At 38.3% G+C, this 22,692-nt stretch overlaps 1 protein-coding gene across 3 annotated transcripts in view; it reads left to right on the top strand.

The window, feature by feature from the left end:
- Nucleotides 1-22,692, top strand: part of ntrk3b (neurotrophic tyrosine kinase, receptor, type 3b) — a 226,373-nt gene that overhangs the window by 97,264 nt on the left and 106,417 nt on the right. For all 3 annotated transcript variants that reach the window (XM_041985427.1, XM_041985437.1, XM_041985419.1), the window contains exons 5-7: nt 13,626-13,780; nt 14,217-14,359; nt 19,928-20,069. In XM_041985427.1, the coding sequence (XP_041841361.1) occupies nt 13,626-13,780; nt 14,217-14,359; nt 19,928-20,069 (440 nt within the window). The remainder of the gene's footprint in view (nt 1-13,625; nt 13,781-14,216; nt 14,360-19,927; nt 20,070-22,692) is intronic.

The raw sequence follows: 22,692 nt of genomic DNA, 5'->3' as shown, positions 1-22,692 counted from the left end.
TCCTATTTCTTCTTAAGCAACCATTTCAGATGCGTACGAATGGTTTCTTTGTTGTCCTACATGAGAAGCAGGGCCAGGGTGATGCCCGTGTTTCCTACTGAATGCTGATGAGGGGTGAGGGCTTATGTCTATTCCTTTTGGTGTGTTTGGTTAAGAGGTGCCAGTCGGAGTGGCGTGGCGGCACAGACGTGGGCTGCAGTGTTATGCAAGAAGGAAACCATGTGGAATCAGGCCTCGCTAATAGGAAATGAGTCACTCTATCATGGCCAGAGAGTGCAACGTGGCCCTGACATCATTATTCTCTTCACCATGTCAGCGTGCTCACCCAACACCATATTAGCTTGGAAAGTGCCAATCATGGCAAATAAAACAAGCTCACTGGGCAGCTATTGCCTTTAATTATTCCAATAATACACAATGTAGTATCAATGGTAAGTACCCACCCATGCTGCTCAGTCACACAGATATTATGTAAATAGAGGAAGATCAAACCAGCTGAAATAATTTCCGTATTATGTGACGAAAGGAGAGCGCAGCCCTTTGCCTCAACGGTGACGCTAACCGTGTTATCTCAGTCACTCTAGGCAATGTTATTGTAATTCAATTTTTTTTTCTTTTTCACAATGAAAGAGAACCAATTTAAAAGCTGCAATACATGATCTGCAATGAAAATAACATGATTTTTAAGCCTGGAATTACATAGAAGGTCTGTATGAGCTTTAAATAACAATGTCCTCAATGATTAATTCATTGTGTTTCATTAAGGGCTAATTCAAGGTTCTCTTCAATTACCTGTACATGTTTTTGTCAATCAAGATTTATTAAAAAATTATAACAGAATGCTATATTCATGCTGTGGCAGATACCAATTATCCAAAAAAAAAATAAATAAATAAACCCCCCTGAAAAACAGGTAATTTGTTCAGTTCAAACTTGTTAACCAGAAAATTAAAAAAAAAAAAAAAAAAAAAAAAAATCCACATTAAACATCACACAGTTTTATCAAAGCAGCAAAAGCTGGTTGAGTTAGAATAGTACAAAGCGATTCTTACTTTAAAGTCTTACTTTAAACATAATTAACTGACTGTAAAAACATGTTTCACTCAATTAAAAGTGCTATGCAGCAGTTTGGGAATAATCTGTTAAAATGGAGGCTTGTCTCATGTTACACAGGATCTGAATATGCGGTTTCAGGTTTAGCTCTCATGGTTTGGATCTCATTCGCCACATTCAACTTTGAACATGTTCAAGGCAATATTTAGGAGCCAAGCTGGGAAAGTTCATATTATCATATAGGTCAAACCAGTCAGTGTACATCAAGTCTGGTGTCAGGTAGTAATTATCAATTCATGTGAAGTACAAGTACACATCCGCAGCTTTGTTTGGCAGGTTGGCTTCACAGATAATTTGCACTCCCTGCAATATCTTTATCACAAACAATAGCAAAATTATCAGGGGGAATCTCAATAATCTCAAATCTTTTGTGGCTCCTGTGAAAGGCTCCATCATCACATTGAAGCTGCATAATGGACGTGTGCTGTGTGCTGCCTCAGAATGAGACACAGATAATCGGATCTGCCTCTTTGTCTGCATGCCCTTTAGCTAAAAAACCGCAGCCACTGCAGGCATGGTGCACAGCCCAGCCAGCCAAAAGCCAGACAGCAGCAGCAGGGTGAAGGGGCCGGCTAAATGCAACATTTGCCGCTGCAGCTCCCAGGCTAATATGCTCGGAGGTCGTTTTGAAAGAGTTAGGAGCAGCGAGCCACAGTGTCAGTCTTCGAGAAAGCTCATTCTGTCTGGTCCACAAAAAGAGGAAATATTCCTCCTTTTCAGTAACCGGCTTGATCTGCCAGAAGCAACGTAGATCCTCAATCCCTTTTATTCTGTTAGAGCCTCTTTAATCCCGGCTCTCAGCAGCGAACGCGAAGTCAAATATTTCTGTCTCTCACTGCAAAAATGGATTTTTCTTTGTTGACGTATGATCAAAACCAGGAACCTGCTGATGAATTAAAAATCTGATAAATCCGGATGAGAAGACAACCTAAAACTGTTAAGTACACTTTATGGGCAGGTGATACTGATTAATCATTTGTAACAGAACATTGTGGGGAACTCATGTTATTTCTGTTTTAGCCTATATGTACAGTACACACATATACCTTTTGTTTAATTAAAAAAAAAGGGAGCCTTTGTAAGAGCTGCCTAGGGACAACGGATGTAAATTAGCCCTTTGCCTAAATCTGGCATATTTAGAAGTCTTCTTTTTTTTATATGGTCCGTCCCTGTCACATAAAATGTTAAATAAATAAAAAAGGATAAAATCAGCTTAACAAAACCTCCTGTAACCTGGAAGGAAAGGATTTGCTTGGTACATGAAAGGGTTAAGCTAACATATTAACATTTTTTCCTTTTTTATATTAAATAATTTCATTTAACAGAATCTATTTTTGTTGTAGTAGAAACTATTAAATCCAAATGTTCGTTACAAAAATGTATACTGTAAATGACATTAAAAGAAGCAAAGTACTATAGGCTGCTATTTATCATGTTACATACATCCATCTATTGCAGTTAAAAAAAAGTAAATAAATTCCTTGGGAAAAATATGTTGCTTAACCAGCCAATATAGCAAGAAACAGATATTAAAATTGAAATGAATGGTTTTTACACCCAAATGCATGTAGAATGGTAAAAGTACATGATGAAAAGTTAGAAGCGGCAGGATGTCTTGTTTGATGTCAAAAACTCGACTCCCTCCTGAGCTCTATGTTCAGGACCCGGACAGTGGTCCAGTTAAATGGCCAGGTCGAGTTATAACCATAACTCAACTTAACATGAATTCAGTCGGCACAGTTTTTCATGCAATTATGTTGTAAAATTTCTAAAAAGTATTTATGATGACACCAAACTGCTCCAACAGATGTGCTGGTCAGGATTTTCAGTAGTTCCATATACATGTTGATGACAACAAAATCAATAATTTAACTGACTAGAAACAAAGTCATGAACACAATGAGACAAAATAAATAAATAAATGACCATTTCAGGTTTAGTTTATGTTTTACCTTAAGACGGTGCTATATATAAAAGTCAAAGTACTTGAATATCAACCCTCTAAAACGCGTGTGTTCTGCTAAACTTTGAAGAAAAACAAACTATAAAGCTTCTGCTCTCTACCTCTATTTTCCCTACCTGCAGCTTCTCCTGACCTGACTCGAGTGTCGCCTCTCTCCTCTATGATTGCAGTGCAGGTGGAGTTGTCGATAAGCCAAAATAAAGTCTGGCTCTTCAGACAAATTATTCTTTAGTGGGCTGAAGGAAAAAAAAAAAGTATCAGGCAGAGAAAGCCTGCAGGGACACCAACTGACCAAATTGCTGCAACCTTACACAAAAGCAAAGATGATTTATTCATTCACAGCCACCTGCTTTGTCCGTGACATAACCCGAAGATGCAGCATGAGAATGATGAAGTGGAGAGACGACAGATTGTGTGCTGAAGCAACAATACGCGTTTAGTATGGTGTGGAAAAAGCTGGCAGATCTGGATCAGTGGAACATGCTCATGTTGGACATTTGACATTAAATAACCTCATTTTTAATTCCAAATCAATCCCACTGATTCATTTTAACTTGTTCATTTCATCTGTCAACCTCCTGCTACACCATGAAAGCTGCAAATAACTGGATGTTACTGGTAGAGGTAGAGCAGCAGTCGTGTGCCAGTTCACAGCTGCATCTGTTTATTAAACCCATTGCTTTTGAATAAATGCCCGTTTGTCAGTCGGCTGCTTCCACACGCTTCAATTCAATCTGATGGCACGACAGCTCAATTATATCTCTTCCACACTATAATGATGACAATAAAATAACGCCGGTACAAGCTTCACTGTTTGATCGACATGTTGTCTATAAGAAGTGCAGAGCGGAGAAGAAATAAAGAACGAGTGCTCTGCACCAACGAAAACAGGGTGCTGTGACTTTATTAAAGTAAAAGACGAAAAAAAAGATATGACATGCAATTCTGCCTTCTGTTTTGGTGCAGTGTGTAGTTTACTGTGATAGAAGGCACATTTGCCAGGCAAAATTGTTGTTTTTGAGAGAAAAGGTTTTCAATATAACAAAGGGATCATAAAATGTTTTGATAAATGATTGGTGTGCTTATATTTAGTCAGACTGGATGAAAATGAAGAAATATTCTCACCGTTATTAATTTATTAAGCTTTGCAGTACCAAGTATACTTATTGCACCATTACTCACTGCAATAAATTAATGAATAAACCTTTCCTGGCTCATTTTGATAAAACTAACCCTTCTGTTCAATGGACCTGAATCACCCCTTTGTAGTTTGCTCCAATGGATCCAGACTTCCTTGTCATCTTTTAAAGTGGTCTTGAGCAATAGTTACAATAGTTTTCTTGTGACTCCTTTTTTCAGTCCACTTCTCTAATCTGGCTATTTTCATAAAATTTCAAGCATAAAAGACATGTAACTGCAATGAAGCAGTGTTGCATCTTCATTTAACAGAGAACTTGTTAAAGAACCACATTTAAATTTAGTTTTAAGGGATATTTATATACGCAGCCTGTCGCAAAACACAATTTGTTTGCATTTCTTTATTGCACCTCCTTTAAAAATAAAGACATCATAGATTGAGAGGAATAGAATACAATTTCTGCACTAACTCGATGATTTCCAAAGATTCATTAGCTTAAAACGTAGCTTATGTCAGCACGGTGCGCAAAGCCTTCAGAAATGGCTCCATAGAAGGGTGCCTATCAAGAAACCAAAAAGTCGAGGTATGTCAGATGACACAAGATCTGGATTGAAAAAGGGCTGCAGCAGTCTTACAGAGGTCCACAGAGACTGGACTTCAATATTATTGAAGCAGTGTGGGATCATTTTGATATCTGCTTAAAGTAATGACAACAAAGCTTGTCTAAGAGCATTCAGGCTGTATTAAACAATAAAATGGTCAAACCAAACTTTAGAACTATACAAACTCTGTTTTTTGAGCTCTGTTTTGTATTCCTATTTACGTTTATGAACAGGTTTCAGTAAATTAATAAATGGGGGTGACTCGAAAACAATTTCCCAGTGCTGTAAATGGTAGCACGTAACTGCACTTTAAAATTAAAACAATTTGACAATCAGAACATTTAACAGCGAACTACACTGCTTTCTGCAAGATTACCATACACCCAGTCAAACCCGGGAGCTCAGCTACTGCACTGAAATGAAGCCAAAGTGATTTATCAAGCAATACAGAATTTAAATATCTAAGGTAATTCCCGACAACAGTGTAAGGAGAGGAGTGGAGATCAAAGCTAGCGAGCTACAATGCAATGCAGCTTATTGTTGCTTGTGATCCACAACTCTTAAGCCAAAGCACCTGTGTGTACATTTGCAGGAAAAACAGCCTCTGGTGGTGATCATTACCTCTCGTCTGGAGTCACAGGGTGGATCGTTAGCCAGCTTCAAGGAAGCACCATGTTGCTAGCTCTCTATCTGGGGTCACACTGCTGTTTGCTTTTGCTGCGTTGAAAGTCTAATGTGCCCTGCTTCATGCATTTATCAACTTCCAGCTGTCAGGGAGCTGTTACTCTTTCCTTTTGTTGTCTAGATGGCATGTGTTTGAAATGCAGGGATTTTCTTATTTCAATATAGCATCTGTACAGGTGTAAATCCGCTCTGCCCAGAGGCATACCGGGTAATGTATGGAGGTGGTGGTTATTAATAATAATGGCCATAATTACATCATAAGAGGGAAGCCCAGGCCGTACTGCTCCACTGAGCTTCGATCCCTTGTGGTTTGCTTGCTCAGCATTAAATGAAAACCTTTTCAACCTTGAGAATCTCTTCCACACCTTAGAAAGTGATCTGTCTTTCCCTGTATGTTTCCTTGAATACAATCTGTACTCTGGTTCTAATCTGAGACAGTTACGATAAATTTAAGGTAACAAGGTTGATTCAAAGGAAGTGTTTTAATCTGGTCATGTTCTATCACTTTAAGTCTGTAAGAGTTGCATTGTGCTTTCTAAATGGTTTGTTTGGTGTATTTGAAATATAATATGCTCATTGAATGTAATCTTCCTTACTGGTTATCTTAACTTTCTACTATGCAGAAGTTCCACACATTATTTAATTATTATTTATTTCAAACTTTACATATTCACCAGCTAAAATCACAAATTTTAGCTTTTGAAAACACCAGGAAACATTAAATCTAAGGCCCTGTTTACACCACAACGCTGAGACAGTAAAACGCAAAAGTTTAGTTGTGTTCTGGCTTTCCGTTTCCACGTAAGTAGAGTTTTGAGTGGATAAAACTATAAAGATTTGACAACAGCCTCCAGAGTGAATTTTTCCTACAAAGTAAGGCGAGTCCAGTCAGTGTAAACAGGAAGTGGAATCGTTTGACGACAATGACGTTCACGTCATCTTGCACTTGTGCACTCAGACTCTGCTTAACCCACGAAAAGCACATCAGCAACATTGGCGGACCTCCATGTCATGTTTGTGCTGCTAAATCTTTATAATTTATTTGGTCTGTTGAAGCAAAATCTATTTCTGGTAGAGTATTTATGCCATCAGTGAAGACACGGAGGTTAAATGCGCCAGACAATTAGCGGTTGACACACAAAGCTTCTGTTGTTGTTTTTTGCAGACTTTTGTACTACATTGTTTCTGGTCCCCTGGATTTTCTACTGAGTGGACATAGGGTGCGTCCCAATTCAGGGTCTGCACACTTCGAAGTGCGGATTTGTCGGCTACATACATCATTGTGGTGCACCAAGCACTGTCCCAATTCACAGAATTCGAAGGAGCCTCCGAATCCACCCTTCAAATTCACACTTCGTATGGCCTCAAACGAAGGTGGCTGGTGATGCATTCTTCGCAGTCTCTTTTCTCCCATTGCGCACAAGACTGTGGTGAATAAGCAACCGAGCTCAGAAGAGTGTGTTTTAGGTTTTAATAAAGTTTTGTAAAATTCTTGTTGGTTAGGTAGGCTGTCCCATATCATGAACGTTAAGCCGACTTCGGAGTGTGTAGACTACAGAGGACACTCTGCAGCCACTGTAGTCTGAATTGGGAGACACCTGTAGATTTCATTCTGCTGTTGTGTAAATGTTGTATTTTTTTTTATTTCTTTATTATTATATGGTTTTCAAAAATTGCAAAAGAAAACTGCATTTTGCATGGAAACTTTATTTGTGTACACGGTGCCTAAATGTTAATCCATTTTTTATTTTTTTATTTTTTTTTTATCCTAATTGTTTGATAAATCAGTTTGTGATTTACATTATTGAACAAGATGAGGATGGAGTTGAAGGAACATTTGGTCAGAGGTGGTTAAATGCCCAAAGTAGAAATATTGATCTCCAGTGTTGATCTTAGATCAACATCCAGGAATTTCCACTTTGGCTCTTTTTTATGCTTTTGTTGCAAGACTTTCTTGCTCAGCAAACTTAAACTAACTGGCAACAAATCAAAAGAGAGAGAGAGAGAGAAAAAAAAAAGTTTATAATGGGTTAATGATGGTCTTAAAGTAGTCATACAGTGAAGAGTCTTTGTTCTAACTACCGTATCAGGTCCGGTGTGCTGTAGAGCTACGGGAGTCCGTTCCCATGACTTCATACAGCGGATGTTGTCCGTACATTATTCATGCTTTCTGCAGTATCTTATTGACCTCCGTCAAGGGCATTTGGATGTGCATTCATCTTGAATAAATTGGCCAATCACAGCCTCTGAATGAAACATATGCAAAATGTGGAGGTGGCATAGAGTGTTGAATAATGGGGCTCTTTGCTGCACATCGGCACGAGAATAAAATGTATGCACAGTAGAACCTAATGATACCTGTCGGCAGCTAATGCAGTGTAAGACTGATGGTCTGAACGCTGCCCTGACCTATGACACTCATCTCATCTAAATGCCTCTCATTGCTCTTCCTCTTCCCTGCTGATGCAAATGGATCCAACTTTTGGAAAACATTAGGAAACCGAATACTATCATCACTTTTAATATAAAAAGAGCTATAAAAAGAGCTTTATTCATCCCTCAGATGCTATAAAGGTGCAAATGTTTAATTAAAGTTTTAAATTTAGGAAAATGTAAGATTGGAACTATGCTGTGAGGAGACCTAATGTATTTGTACACAATATCTTATCAAAAAGGCTATAAAGAATGTACACCAATGTCTCCACGAAGACTGTTAAGCAGCTTGTAAGGCTCAATGTTGTGAATTAGGTTTTCTTGCCTCGTAATGACTCTTCGCTTCTTGTGAACTTATCACAGTAAGAACATTTCTTTCTAGTATGAAGATGTAAACAGTCGCCAGGTTCCCCTAAATAGTTGTACAAGGCCCTGGCAACATCTTGTACTTTCTCTACACTACAGATCTACTAGTTCAGTTGTAGGCTTAATAGCATATGTAATATCCATCACAATATATATCAGGAATAATAATTACATCAGCCATTTCTGTTCTGAACAATGATTAATTTAAGCAGAATCTGGGGGAAGTGCACTTAAAAAACTGTTTGAACAATTTGTCACATACATAACGTTCATACTTGTCTACAGTGATACTCCCAAGTGGTATCGCACAATACTGTCTGACTAGCCTTTTATGCTCTCTACTTTCCATATTAATGGACAACATGCAACCCGCTGAGAGCACTTACATTCCCAAATTCATGAACATTTTCAGCTGTCCCTGAACAACACGACAACCAGACCCCAAAACAATTAGGGTATTCAAAAACCTGTTTCTGTCTGATGCAACACAAAGCTGCTTGGGGAAAATAATGGTAAGGATCAATTCACATATCTTTTTATAACACTTTTTAAAACAGAACTACAGACAGAACTATAATTTTTAGCTTATTCATTTGCTGTGGAAATTTCCATTTGAAATTGTGAATAATTGCCATGTTTTATTTTTTCATTCCTTCATGAGGGAAATGCATCATGTGTTCCCATATAACATTAAAGATGAACAATAACTGTAATATTGCACCATGGCAATGCAAATCCAATTCAAATTTTACATTTCAGAGTAACTGTCTATATGAACTAAACATTACAATAATCTCTCTCTCTCTCCCTCTCTCTCTCTCTTTCTCTCTCTTATGGTTGCATGATGGGGGAGCTACCAAGTGCTATCAAAACAGAGGCATCCCCTTTCTACCTTCAATCAGAGAACACCGCCTCTCGATACCTCTTATACCTCTAATACACCTAACCCGCTTTTACTTGCACTTCTCTTTTTATTCTTATTATATTCACTCGGCCTTGTATTTGGGCCTCAAGGCACTGAATTGAAGAGGCTTGCCAACATGTAAACAGAATTTTCATTTTTTATTTTTTTTTAGCTTTTGATATTTTATTTGGCCTTTTTCCACACACAAACAAACATTTCAGGTTATTGAAAGTAACCTAAGAAACACCTTCCAGGTACAATTTCTCTTATAAAAATACTTATGTGTTCTTGGAACCACAGCTAGGCTACTGGGGGGAAAAAAAAAGAAAGAAATGGATTAAAAACACTGAAGCTTGAATGTTGTTTTCACACATAGTAAGTTGCTTTGGATAAAAGTATCTGCCAAAACATTAAATGTGAATGTTAGATGAGCAAAAATTGAGAGACTCTCCTCTCTCCAGATACGTTCCCACTGGTTGTCTGTTCATACAGACTGGCAGGGCCTAAAATTCTCTTGAAATATCCGACCTCTAGTGGTCATTAGAATAACTGTATGTAAATGGCCTCCGCGAAGGCGAAAGTCGTCATAAAAATAATGGATTGTAGTTTTAATCGTGATCAGTTCTGAAAAAAGTTATGTTACCACTTAAACCCAACAAGGACGTGCCATTTTTTAGTGGACCATGTTGTGTTATTAACTAAACTTAACTCTGAGGTTGAAAAACTGGTTGTCATCAACATGCATTTATATAGTTGGAGTTATAGTTACTATAGCTGTTGATAAGATATTGGCTTTGATACTGAAATGGATGTTTTCACCAAAGACTAGAAATTGTAGAGTTTTTCTGTAACTTTGAAAAAGTCTTAGTAATTCTTGGGATATGATTAAGTCTTTCATTCATTTTACAATCAAACTCTAAGCTGAAAACAACATCAATCCATATTTCTGGTGTTTTTCTTTGTTGCAAGAGAACACCAATTTTTCTTAGCATCATACTGTTTGTGTGAAGTAGAAAGACAAACTGCCAGTTGTATGGCGTGATTACCATAATATCCAATATTTTCAGTCTCTCATTTCAGATAATTTGTGCTTCCATTGCTTTAATAAAATCTTAAGTAAGCATTGCTTTGTACCCACTTTGTTGTTAAATAATTTAGCCAGACAATTGGTTTCTATTTTAGCACAAAAAACTTGTTGCTGCAGATAAAAAAAAAGAATATATATATGTATAAAAACTACCAGGTGTTTCCAATTTTAAATCGGCACTAATATTTCACTATATATTAGGCTACAAATTGTGGGTTTTCTTGGTGTTTTTCCTAAGAATTGTATAAAATGTGACTGTAATCTTAGGGACTGAATGAAGCTGGAGCAGGGAAATTTGGAAAACCTACAGGATTGTGGCTCTCGAGGACCGACGTTGACCACCCCTGCTCTAGAGGGTCTGACCATACTGTCCTGATTTTTAAAATACAGCCCAACTGTCTTTGAATATAATTACTGTCAAATTATTTTTTCAAGAAGACTTTTTTTATACTGGTTTAGGAGGCTGTGCTGCTCAAGTAATTTCTCTGTGTACTTTAGACTCTTTCAAGACTTGGTATGTTGAGTTTCCATGGCAACGGAAGGGTTGTTTACCAGTAGGATCAACTGATTAAGCTCTCCAAAATCAAGATAATCAGTGAAATAAAACACCAAATCCCAAAAGAACTAAAGAGGGAGCAATGAGGATGCAGGGCAGGAGCAAAGCAGAGAGAAAAATGGTGGAAATTCAAATGATTTCTTCCAACCGTTATGATGGGAGATGTGAGATCGCTAGCTAACAAAGTGGATGAGCTTGAGGTGCTAACAAGATCTCAAAAATAATACAGGGAATGTAGAATTACGGGCTTCACTGAGATATAGCTGCACAAACACATCCAAACTCTAAAGTCTGCACACTGCTTTAAGACAATAAGAGCAGACTGTTATAGGAAAAGTGGAAAGCTAAAGGGAGGTGGAATTGCAGAGCTGTTTAACCACTGTTTATGCCATCTTGGACATGTCACTGTAAAGGAGAAGATCTGCACAAGGGCCATCAAACTGCTAGCCGTTAGTTTCCTTCCATATTATTTACCCAGAGAGTTTACCTCTGTTATTCTGGTAGCGGTATACCTCATACCTGGTACTGCTGCAGACACAGCCTGTGAAATCATCAGCCGTGTCATTGCTAGGCTACAAACACAGCATCCTAACACATTCATTGCAATCTCTGCAAACTTCAACAACTTGTCCCTCTCTGCAACAATACCAACATTCCAACAGTTTGTCAGCTGCTCCACCTGAGAAGGTAAGACGTTGGACTTATTTTATGCAAATGCTGAAAATGCATCCAGCTCCTCTGCCCTGTCTCCTTTCGGAAGATCAGAACATAATCTGGTTCTTCTCACCAACAAGCCCATCGTTCAGCAGCAGCCAGTCAGCACACAGACTATTAAAACCTGGTCTAATGAAACTGAAGATGCTCTGAGAGGGGCTTTGAGACCACAGAATGTCCTCTGTGAACCACATGGACACAACATTAATACGATGAGTGAGTGTGTGACAAATTATATCAACTTCTGTGTGAACAGTATTGTCCACACAGTGAGGTGCTTCCCCAGTAACAAGCCCTGGATCACCAGTGACCTGAACAAGCTGCCAAACATCAAAAAGAAAGCATTCAGGAAGGGCGAAAGGGAGTTATTGAAGACAACACAAAAACAACTTAAAAGAGAGGTGCAGAAGTGTAAGGAGGACTACAGGAAAAGTTAGAAAGTTAGCTTCAGCAGGACAAACGTGAGGGATGTGTGGTCAGGAATGAAAAAGATTACCGGCTTTAGGTTACAGGGGGATCAGACTGATCAGGTCTGGACAGCGCTAATGAGCTGAAAAATGTTCTTCAGTAGATTCAGTGGCATATCGCTTGAGGCGGAAGGTGCCATCATCTACCTGCATCAGAGAGCCCACTCTCATCTGGACCAATCAGGCAGCACTTTGGGCATCATGTTCTTTGATTTCTTAAGTGCTTTTAATACAATTCAGCTGCTCTGTTATGTGAGAAGCTCCATAAATCCGAGGTGGATGCCTCCACAACCTCTTGGATTTATGACTGTCTAGGAAAAACACTGCAGTTTGCAACACTGGAGCACCACGCGGGACTGTACTCCTACCATTTCTCTTCACACTGTTCACCTCAGACTTCCAATCCAACTGAGTCCTGTCATCTGCAGAAATACTTTGTGGGGTGTGTCAGTGGCAGACAAGAAGCTGAGTTCAGAGAACTGGTAAGCCAATATGAGGGATGGTGTAAAAACCATCACTTCATCTTGAACCAACAAAACAAAAAGAGATGATTGCTGACTTCAGGAGGAACAGGAGTAAAAAAAAAAGAAGCACTGTTTACATCCTGGGAGAAGAGGTGGAGGTGGTGGGGGAATACCAGTACCTCGGAGTTCAGCTGGACAAGACTAGACTGGAATTGCAACACAGAGCCAGCTACAAGAAGGGATAAGGTTGACTTTTCTGTGCTGAGAATAACTGGAGCCTTTGGAGCTGATTGTCCAGAAGAGAATGCTGCACAAGCTGCTGAAAATAATGGATGATTCCTCTCCTTTACACAGTGTGAGGCTTCGTCAGGTCCAATGCAAGACAGAAAGGTACTGATCAGTCCTGCCAGTAGCCATCACCCTTCAGAACATTGTTTTCATTAAAAAAAAAAAAATAAAAAAAAAACTATGTCAACATTGTAATTTTCCTCTGGAATAAATAAAGTATTTTTAATTTAATTTAATTACATTTTTAATTTCATTATTGAGCTGTGGATCACCTGTGCTTTTAAAGTGTTCAGAACTTACTATAAAATCTCTGAGGTATAGCAGCAACAAACAGACCTCGAAATAAATACTTAAGTTCACTTTAAACTGGAGCCATTAGACATTTTTTGGCTCCAGAGGTAACTAATCAAATCTGATAGTATGTACAGATAATGAAAACCAGGTGGGTGGGGGGGTGAGAAAAGAGTGAGATTACCACTTTGAAGACCTGCTCGGGGGCTAAATGTTCCAGGCAACACAAGGCACTGTTAATGTTTGTGTTTCCAATCAAACTGTTGGACTTTGAGTTGCATTCTGAGTAACATAAGCTTGACAAAGAAGAAAACTGGAGGAAATTTAAAAAGCATTTTTGGTTTAAAATGATTACACATGTAGTTACCTTTTAACTGCTTTGATTTCATGGTTGGCGCTGATGTCATTACAAATACTTTGCCTTTCTCTTTGCTTTTTTATGTTATTTATTTATTTTTTTTCTTGAAATTGCTTATGATGCTCCAGTTTGTTTGTGTGATTTCTGTAAATTCTGTTGCTTTCATTAATCGTGTCATTTCTCAATTTTCTTCCAAGACGTCTGGATGGAGTGGTGTTCAACTGTGGCTGTGACATCCGCTGGATCCAGCTGTGGCAGCAGAGAGGGGAGGCGGGCCTTCACACACAGCAGCTCTACTGCAGGAACGGAGCCTCCAAAATACGACTGCACAACATGTACATCCACAACTGTGGTAAGAGGAGGATGGATGTTTAAAAAAATTAGAAATTAGAGGGAAAAGGAAGGGACGAGAGTGGGGAACAGGCAAGACAAGCAAAATGGAAGAAAAGAGTTAAAGGGACTATCAGAGAGACGAGTTGAGATAGAAAGAGGAGGAAGTGTAACGAGTTCATAGTATGAATCTGATGTGATGAGCAGAGTGTTGACTTTGACAGAGGCTGTAGGCTGTCTGGTATTATCTCCTTGCGGTGACTCATCCCCTGGGACATCTATTGCATGTGTGTGTGTGTGTGTGTTCCACCATTTCCTATGTGCTCATTTTATTATGTTTAGAAAAAGGAGATTAATTGATTTGGTATGAAAATATATGCGCCAACAGTGACAGGCATATATTAATGTGAACATACGCTCTTTTGTGTGTGTGTGTGTTTGCATCTGTGTACTTTCAGATTTACCGGAGATAAGTGTGAGCCACAGCAGTGTGTTGGTGATGGAGGGTGACAATGTGACGGTGACTTGCAATGGAACTGGATCCCCGCTGCCTGAAGTGGACTGGACTGTCAGCGGCTTGCAGTCCATCAACACACACCTGGTCAGTCACACACGCAGCTATGGTTAAAAGTAACCCACAAACACAGATAAAAGCATCAACTGGAATAAAATCTACTATATTGTCACAAAAAGTGCTCAGTTTGAAGGAAAATTAATTAAATTTGATGAGCAGCTAAGCTAATGGGTACTCTCAACAGGTCCCAGACAAGAAATTCCTCTACATCCCAAACAGCTATATCAAGACTTTTAAGTAAACACCTTAAATAGTGAATTTTACACCACAGTGCTGCGTTCTCAACTGAAGAACACCTGTTTTGCTCCACATCATAAGAGACTTCAGGTGTCGATAGTTTATATGAAGCTCTTACTGGTTAGTTCTGATATAATATTATATTCATTCAATGATCAATGATTCGTTTTGCTGATATCACAAATTCTGCCATGATACCATTTTATTTTAATGATTCAGGAGTCAGCTAATGATATGAGATTATATCTTCTCATCTGCTGATTTACACAGGTGCTGGCATTTATATCAAATCACATAAAACATCTAAAATATCATTTGATATTCTTATTTCTGACTTTTAAATAAAAAAAACAATGTTTATTTTGTAAGTACCACATTCTGACACACAAAATGTAACAATGAAATTATATTTGTATACATTAAAGCAGGGAATAGTTCTATGTAGTCTAAAAATATACTTTTTAGTTTAATAATTACAGTCTTACTGTATCATGTCTAAACTCTGCACCTTTGGAAACAGGCTACATTTTTCCTCATCAACTCAAAATACAGTTCAGTTGTTCGAACGAAACAAACACAAGCGATTGTTGTAAAGCGCCTGATGCAAATTACTTATGTACTGATGTCTGATCGTTGACAGAACTATAACAGTAGTGTTTTTTAGTGATTAGACATACTTTTACATATTATTATTTGACTGATGTTACATTTATCTCCCTTTTTTATATCACAAATTGCCTACACAGGAATTAATTTTAATTGTCTCAATTTTAATTTGAGATTAAATCTGACTTCCCAAACTCAGAGTCCGTGACACAGAGTGCTTTTAAGTAGTTCACTAAAACCCACTTCAAATAAACTGAAACATCCATTAAAGTGCCTTAGCAAAATATTGGTGATGCTTTTGCATCTTTGTTTTTTTTTTTTTTTTTTCCTCATTTGCAGGCTTATTTTCTTCAGATGTGACTTAACCCTTTAGGCGCCAGAGTTCCTAAAGTTTTGAAGGCACACCAGAGTTTGTCGGTAAAATTACTAATCTAATTTTTATATTGTGGCAACTTTCACTACACATACACACATATATATATGTCTAGTGAAAGTTATGGAATATAAACACACAAGTTGTTTTGAATGTGCACCCAGCAAAGGAAACACAAGAAGACACTATTGGAAAAAGAGAGGAAAAGAAAGAGACAGAACAAGAGAATCATTTACTAATTGGAGAAATCTCACAGTGCAGGTAGGAAGCAAGATGGATGGCGAATCAGCCGTTAATAGGGGGAGCACCACTGAGAAAACTGCAAAAGTTTTGTGGTGGATCTTTAAGTTCTCTTTCTGGAGACATGGCCCGGTGCTTGTCACCATTTTGTGACTTTGCCACTTAAAGGGTTAATTAATCCAGGCAGCTGTTCTCAAACTAGAGTAACATCAGCTCATATTTAGTCAAATTGGCCCCTAAAAAAATCCAATTGCAGGATTGATTATGACATCACCTTTCATTCTTATCTGTAAAATCCTGATCATTCTTTGTTTGACTGGCTCGCTGCTGATCATGTGGTTGCAGACCTGTAATTGCATTATAATGTCCCAGCATGCACAGGGGCAAAAGGTTTGTGGTGGTAAACATATTTTTTAGCATTTCACTGCTCTGATTTCCTTCTGCATGGTGCTGCAAGTGTTTCTAATGTTTCATCACCACTGAGGAGCCATTTATCTTTGGATGGAGAAATCTAACCTGCAAGAGCTTGGTCACATGGCAACGAGCGTTAATGATGTTTGGCAACTGTGTTTCAGTGCTCTGTGTAGGTCTGAACCACAGGTTAAATCTTTCTCATTAAGACATAAAGCAACATTTTGTCCAGTATTAGTACTACTATAGATGGGTATTGCACTTTGATTTTAACTATTTTTTTTACAAGTGTGTCCATTATTAGTATTGATAATAAGAGTGGATGACGTTTCAGTCATCAAGTCATATTGTGTTTCACTTTTGGTATTAAATATAATGCATGATAATTTAAAAAAGACACCGGCTAGTTTGCCAGTGTGATAGTGTGATTTCAGTCTTCTGTCTTCAGAATAGTGTCTGTCAAATGTAGTTGACTGTGACTGATGTTTTCTGCATGACTGACTGAGTTCTTCCTGACAGAAGTTATCATTGTAGCACCGGTGAGCAACAGCAGGATACATTTAGACACACCACTGAGCTGCAGGCCACCCATACTTTTAAGAGCTCAGTTTCCAGTGAATGAGTACAGTAGTTAAATGTAAAATAGTTTGGTAATACATCCAGGTGTTGATAAGCTTGCACTTTATGATCCAGATAAATATTAAGCAGGTTAAAATCGAGATAATGAATAATTGAATTCCCACAGAATATGTGAAAGATAGACCCAGCCGCAGACCCATCCCATGTAGCCATTGGCTTTTGAGCTGATTTTAAAAAAAAAATACTTTTGCTTATATCTGTTCAGTTTGGATCATATTTATGAAAGTTATTAGCTAAAGATTGGTGTGAGATATCAATGGGACGTGAGGAACTGCAACATTTTCTGTCTGACTCAAACATGGCTCACTCCTCTGGTGCCGGTCCAGGCCATATCACCGTCAGAGTCCTTCTCTGTTTTCCGCAAGGACAGAACAGAGAAATCAGGCAAGTCTAAAGGTGGAGGAGTTTGTTTTACAGTGAACAACTGGTGCAACCCCCAAACACCAAAACCTCCAACTTGTGCTCACCAGATTTGGAACATTTGTCTATCCTGTGCCAACCATTCTATCTCCCCGAGGAAGATCATCATGACTGCCATATACATTTCACCACACGTGGACACTGACACAGCACTATCAGACCTACATGATGCGCTGTGTCACCACCAGGCCAAACACCTGACACTGCCCTCATTGTGGTGGGGGAGCTTAACAAGGCCAACCTTAAAAAAGTTAGGCTAACTTTTTAACAACACGCCACATGTGCCACCAAAGAGAATAACACTTTTACACACAATTCAAAGGGAGCAGCAAAGACTTTACTCTCAGAATATCATACCACAACGCTGTTTTCCTTGTATAAACAAAGGATGGCACAGGTCAGAGGGCACATCTGTGCCTCCCTCCCTGAATCTCTGGACCCACTTCTGTTTGCTTACCAGCCAAATAGATCCACAGACAACACCATCTCCCAGGCACTGCAGACCACTCTCACCCACCTGGACAAATGCACAGGGGACTATTTAAGGATGCTGTTCATTGACTTTAGTTCAGCTTTCAACACTATAGTCCCCACCACACTCCACTCCAAGCTGCTCAACCTGGGGATGTACTCCACCTTGTGGTCCTGGATCATGGACTTCCTGTCAAACAGAACTCAGGTGGCGCGGATGGGCAAGCACACAGCTCCAACAGCAGACGAACTACACCCCTCTGAGGATTAATGGGACTTTAGTGGAGAGGGTGTGCAATTTCAAGGGCCTGGCTGTGCACATCACCGAGCATCTATCCTGGACTCTGCTTATAGACAGTCAGGTGAAGAAGGCGAAGCAGCTCTGAAAATCATGAAGATGTCTGCTGACAATAAACTTCTGAAATAATGAACACATTAATATAAAATGCAATTATATTTTAATTACATGTGTATGTTACATTCATGCATTTCTCACTATTCATCTCCACTCTTTGACAAAAGGTGCATTTTCATTACCCCTAAAATTGTGCACAACCCAAATATTGCAAAAAAAAAACTGGTAATGGAAACACCTACATTTCGATAAACATCTCAAATATTGCTAAAAAGTTTTTACGCTCTCATGACATGGATTTTCAGACGTGTCGATATATAGAAGTATATTGCAAAAGTATATTGGAAACACTTTTTCCGCATCTACACGCTACTGGATGTGACGTAGTAGGTCACATGACCAGTTAATTTGAAATAAAGATGGCACAGTATGTAGGGATGGAGGAGGAGACAAAAATCTTTTTATAAATAATTAAAGAGAAAAATATAACTGCCATCCTTGATAGCAAACAAAAACAAAAGCAGAGTTTTACAAGGAATTAGAAATCTCCATCCTCCTCAAAGTGGAGTCTCGGGAGACAAAATTTTACGAGAATTACGGTTTATCAGCTAAACATCATTCAATGGAAACACCTGTAATTGTACTTTGTTGAAGTTTTAAAAATGTCACTTTTATTTTGCTGGAATAGAAATGCAGCCTATGATGGCATCTTGCTCGAAAAGGAAGAGGATAACGGGCCAAATGCACAACACATTTTTATTCTCCTTGCTGACATTTGATTGAGAGCTATTCGGGGCAGTTTCAGTGCATGGAGCACCCCCTTACTATCAATATTTCACTCACAGGGTATGATTCAATGTCAGATTTTTTACATTACCCAATGCCATTTTGTTGTTTTTAATAGACCCCCCCCCCCCCCCCCCCCCCCCCCCCCCCCCCCAAGATTTCTATTTTATTTATTTATTTATTTATTTTTGTATTAAAATACAATTTGGGAAAATGTACACCAACAAAAAATCCGTGCACCTGGCTGCTGATGAGGTGTGTGATGAGTTCTGAGTGAGAACAGGTGGGAATGCAAAACTGAAAGTTTCAGAATGGTCACTTACAAACATGCAGGATGACACCACAGTGGCTACCTCCACTTCTTACATTATAGCCTGTGGGTTACCATGATGATCTCCCCTTGGGCAAAATAAGCCACTTTAGTCTGACTGAGATGTTCTGTTTGAACCCACAATGAGACTGGCAACCCATCCTGGCTCCTTGGGATGGACCCAAGAGACGTTACAGCAGTAAGAACAGCAGAAATACAGCAAAAAATAAAAAGAGCAGCAGTCTCTAAAACTGCTGTGTGGCTGCATTTGTCATCTGTGCCTTTAATGCTTACATTGACTTTAAAGATGAAAGTCACCTTAGCTGCAGGCTTCATGCTCAAGCACATACAGATAATGTATTTGGAAGAATAAAGTGTTTGGAAATGGGAGCCAGGCCAGCTGAAGCCACAACGGGGGGATTTGTATTTGGCCACCTAAAGGTGAAGAGCTGCACATCAGTTAGTTCCAAAATACAGACTGTATTGTTCTTTACATGCATGCAGACCCATGGTAACAGGAGTCTAGTGGATCAATGAAGTGGTTAATTCCCACAGGTAGTGTGCACTTCTCGACTGCATTCCATTTCCTTTAACAGGAATTTAACTAATGAATAATTAACTATAGTTTTAATTAGTGATTAAAAATTTAAACCCCAGCAGTACAATAGTATGTCTTGTACAGTAGATCCATCATGCACCTAAACACATATCTAAACTTTATTTGTTCCTCTCCTTCTCTTTCCATAGTCGAATGTTTACTGGCCGAACATCCACTCCATCAACATGACTCTCTTTAACATCAGCCGAGGTGATAACAACTTCCAGCTGACCTGCATCGCAGAGAACGTGGTGGGGATGACCAACTACTCCATCCAGCTTAATGTACAGTGTGAGTTGGAAGTTTTCTATCATTTAGTAAATCTGTCCCAGCAGATGGGGGGTTAAAGACCAGTGATACATGCTTTAAATTTGCAGCTGATAATTAAATTATTGCTTAAATTTGGTTGTTGAAAAGATACATTTATTAAATAAACAAGGGAAACTCTCTAGTGCTTTAACACTCAGAGCTTATCATACTGCTGCCCCTGTTACATAAAGGTATGTATGCGGACGTAAAATGCTTACTCTTTCAAACTAATTAGTTTGATTAATCTTGTAATTTGCATAGCTGTTTGTGTTTAATATAACATTTGGTACATTAAGAAGCTCAGATATATTTAGTTTAAAAGATTAAGCTTTGTTAATTGTGTAGCTGTTTGACAAAAAAGGTGGGGGGGGAGTTAATTTGAAAATAACAAGAGGAAGCCTTTACTGTTAGTGAGAGGGGTTTCTTAAGTGTTATGTTAAGTGTAAATTTAACGTTGGTTTAAAGTTTTGTATAGACACCTGGTTGATAATTGACTTCTTTTAATTTATTGTTGGAATACCACTTGCATTGTAAAAAAAAGTTATGTTTAATAAACTGTTTGCTATACTGAATGGTTTAACCCAGGTCTTTAAGAGGTGCTGATCTTTTTTTTTCACTTTTACCCTTTTTATTGACTTATTATCTTTATCTGGACAACATAAATGAATAGAGGAAGTATATGTGAAAAGAAAAAGGATACAGGTAAAGTATTCCAGTTTTTGAGGTACATTTATGTGAACAACTCTTGTGTTGTACATAACCTTAGGTAGACAGCAGAGGCCTCTAAATTTTGAGAGTCTAAAGGATTTATGAGTGCTGAGCTAGGCTAACCAGCTCAGACCAGGGCCAGCAGGGGAGCTAATTTTCACCATCTATAACAAGTCAAGCCTTAAATATTTCATAGTGGTTCTAGCAGGTTTCACTGTGGAGTTTTACACCACGTATAGACTGACTGTGTGATAAGTTACAAGGACTACAGACCACATTACTGCTCACACTCATGGCAGTGGCATTAGCCTAGCAGGCAAACCAAAAGTCCTGGACAAATTAATATTAGGGTTGAAAAAATAAGGTGATTGAGTAACCTCAGTTAAAGCAAAAACCATTTGTGGTTTTTAAGCAACTCGATGTTTTTTTGCATTCTACGAGCTACACCCCTTTTAAGCTAGCAGTGATGACAGCAAGTGTTTTAGAAACTGCTCTGAATTAGTCAGTTTATTCATCACTGGAGTTCATCCAGATGAAGACATTAGATGTAAGCCGATTAACATCTAACACGTACAGTGTTAGTCTAGGTAATAGGCAGTAAAATGAGGAATGTGTCTACAGAAGAAAAGAATCATCCAGTTTAAAGTCATCACTCTCTGGGAACCATGCCAGTCCAAAATAATGTTTCAGTCCATACAGGGGAAATGAGAATTTCTCATCCAGTTCAAGGGGGCCTAGATACATGGTAAAAACATAGCTAAAAATGCTAATTTGTCACTTTATTAAAGATTAAATGCAGGACTTAAAGAGAGAGTCCCTCATTGTTAACATAAAAAACATAAGCACTGAAGCCACCGTGAGATCTGTATTGTTGTGTCACAGCAGTTGTTTATTTAATCCGATTTGCTCACCTGTTATAAATGCTCTGAATATGACTCAAATGCTTAAAATGTGAAATCATGTTGCTCTGTTGTTAATAAGTGAAGCCTGCTGGTTCAGTGATGATTTAAAATTAAATCATGTTACCTACCACAGAGTAAGTGGGTTATCTACATTTGAGGCCATCAGTTCAGCTTGGGTCTGCCATGATTTGGAAAAACTCTTTTTTTATACAGTTGAAAATATGCTTTACCAAAGAGACCATTTCATAATAGCAGTATTAACTTTCAGAGATGAAGTGATATTTGTATAGCTGATAGGCTCATTATGAAGTGGTAACACTAGACATTTAATCCAGTGTGACGTTCATAAACACAGGAGTTAACATTGAATGTATAATAACAAGAAGTTGGTTTCAATGATCAAGACAAAATAAAAATTCTGTTCCCAAGGTAAACACAACCACAGATAAATAATACTTATTTTTTTATCAAAGCAAAAGAGTCAAAATGTAGAGGAAGTGTTCAGTAAACCAGGTACACCATTACTGCTTCCATGGAAACGAAGTAGCACTCAGCTGCTGCTAATCAAATCCACTTGATTAACTGATCATCTGCAGGTTTGAGCACCTCTGCTAAAGCAGAGGTTTTGGCAGTTTGTTGATCTGGATTTAGGTGTGTGTCAATTAGATGCCAAGGAGGAAAGACATCAGCAATGACATTAGTAAGCAAACTTTTTAGGGAAAAAAAATCTCTTGATCTATTTAAAAAAAAAAAAAAAGGGTCAACGTATGTTGTTCATTAATAATACAGACTTGTTCTCTTGTTCTAAAATGTGTCACGCAAACTGCCAAAAGCAATAAACTCTCCTATAAAAGAATGCTTGTTGGCTTTTCTTTTCCAGAAAAGTCTTTCATGGCAACTTTGATGGGCTTATGTTGGAGACTTAAATGTATCATGTATTAATGACACAGACAGTCTGAGAGAATAATTTAGAACAGGAAAAAAAATATCCTTTA

The sequence above is a fragment of the Melanotaenia boesemani genome, chromosome 1 (genome assembly GCF_017639745.1).
Source record: "Melanotaenia boesemani isolate fMelBoe1 chromosome 1, fMelBoe1.pri, whole genome shotgun sequence".
NCBI classification, from domain to species: domain Eukaryota; kingdom Metazoa; phylum Chordata; class Actinopteri; order Atheriniformes; family Melanotaeniidae; genus Melanotaenia; species Melanotaenia boesemani.
The sequence above is the reverse complement of the archived record's forward strand: the minus strand, read 5'-3'. Positions and strand labels throughout refer to the sequence as shown.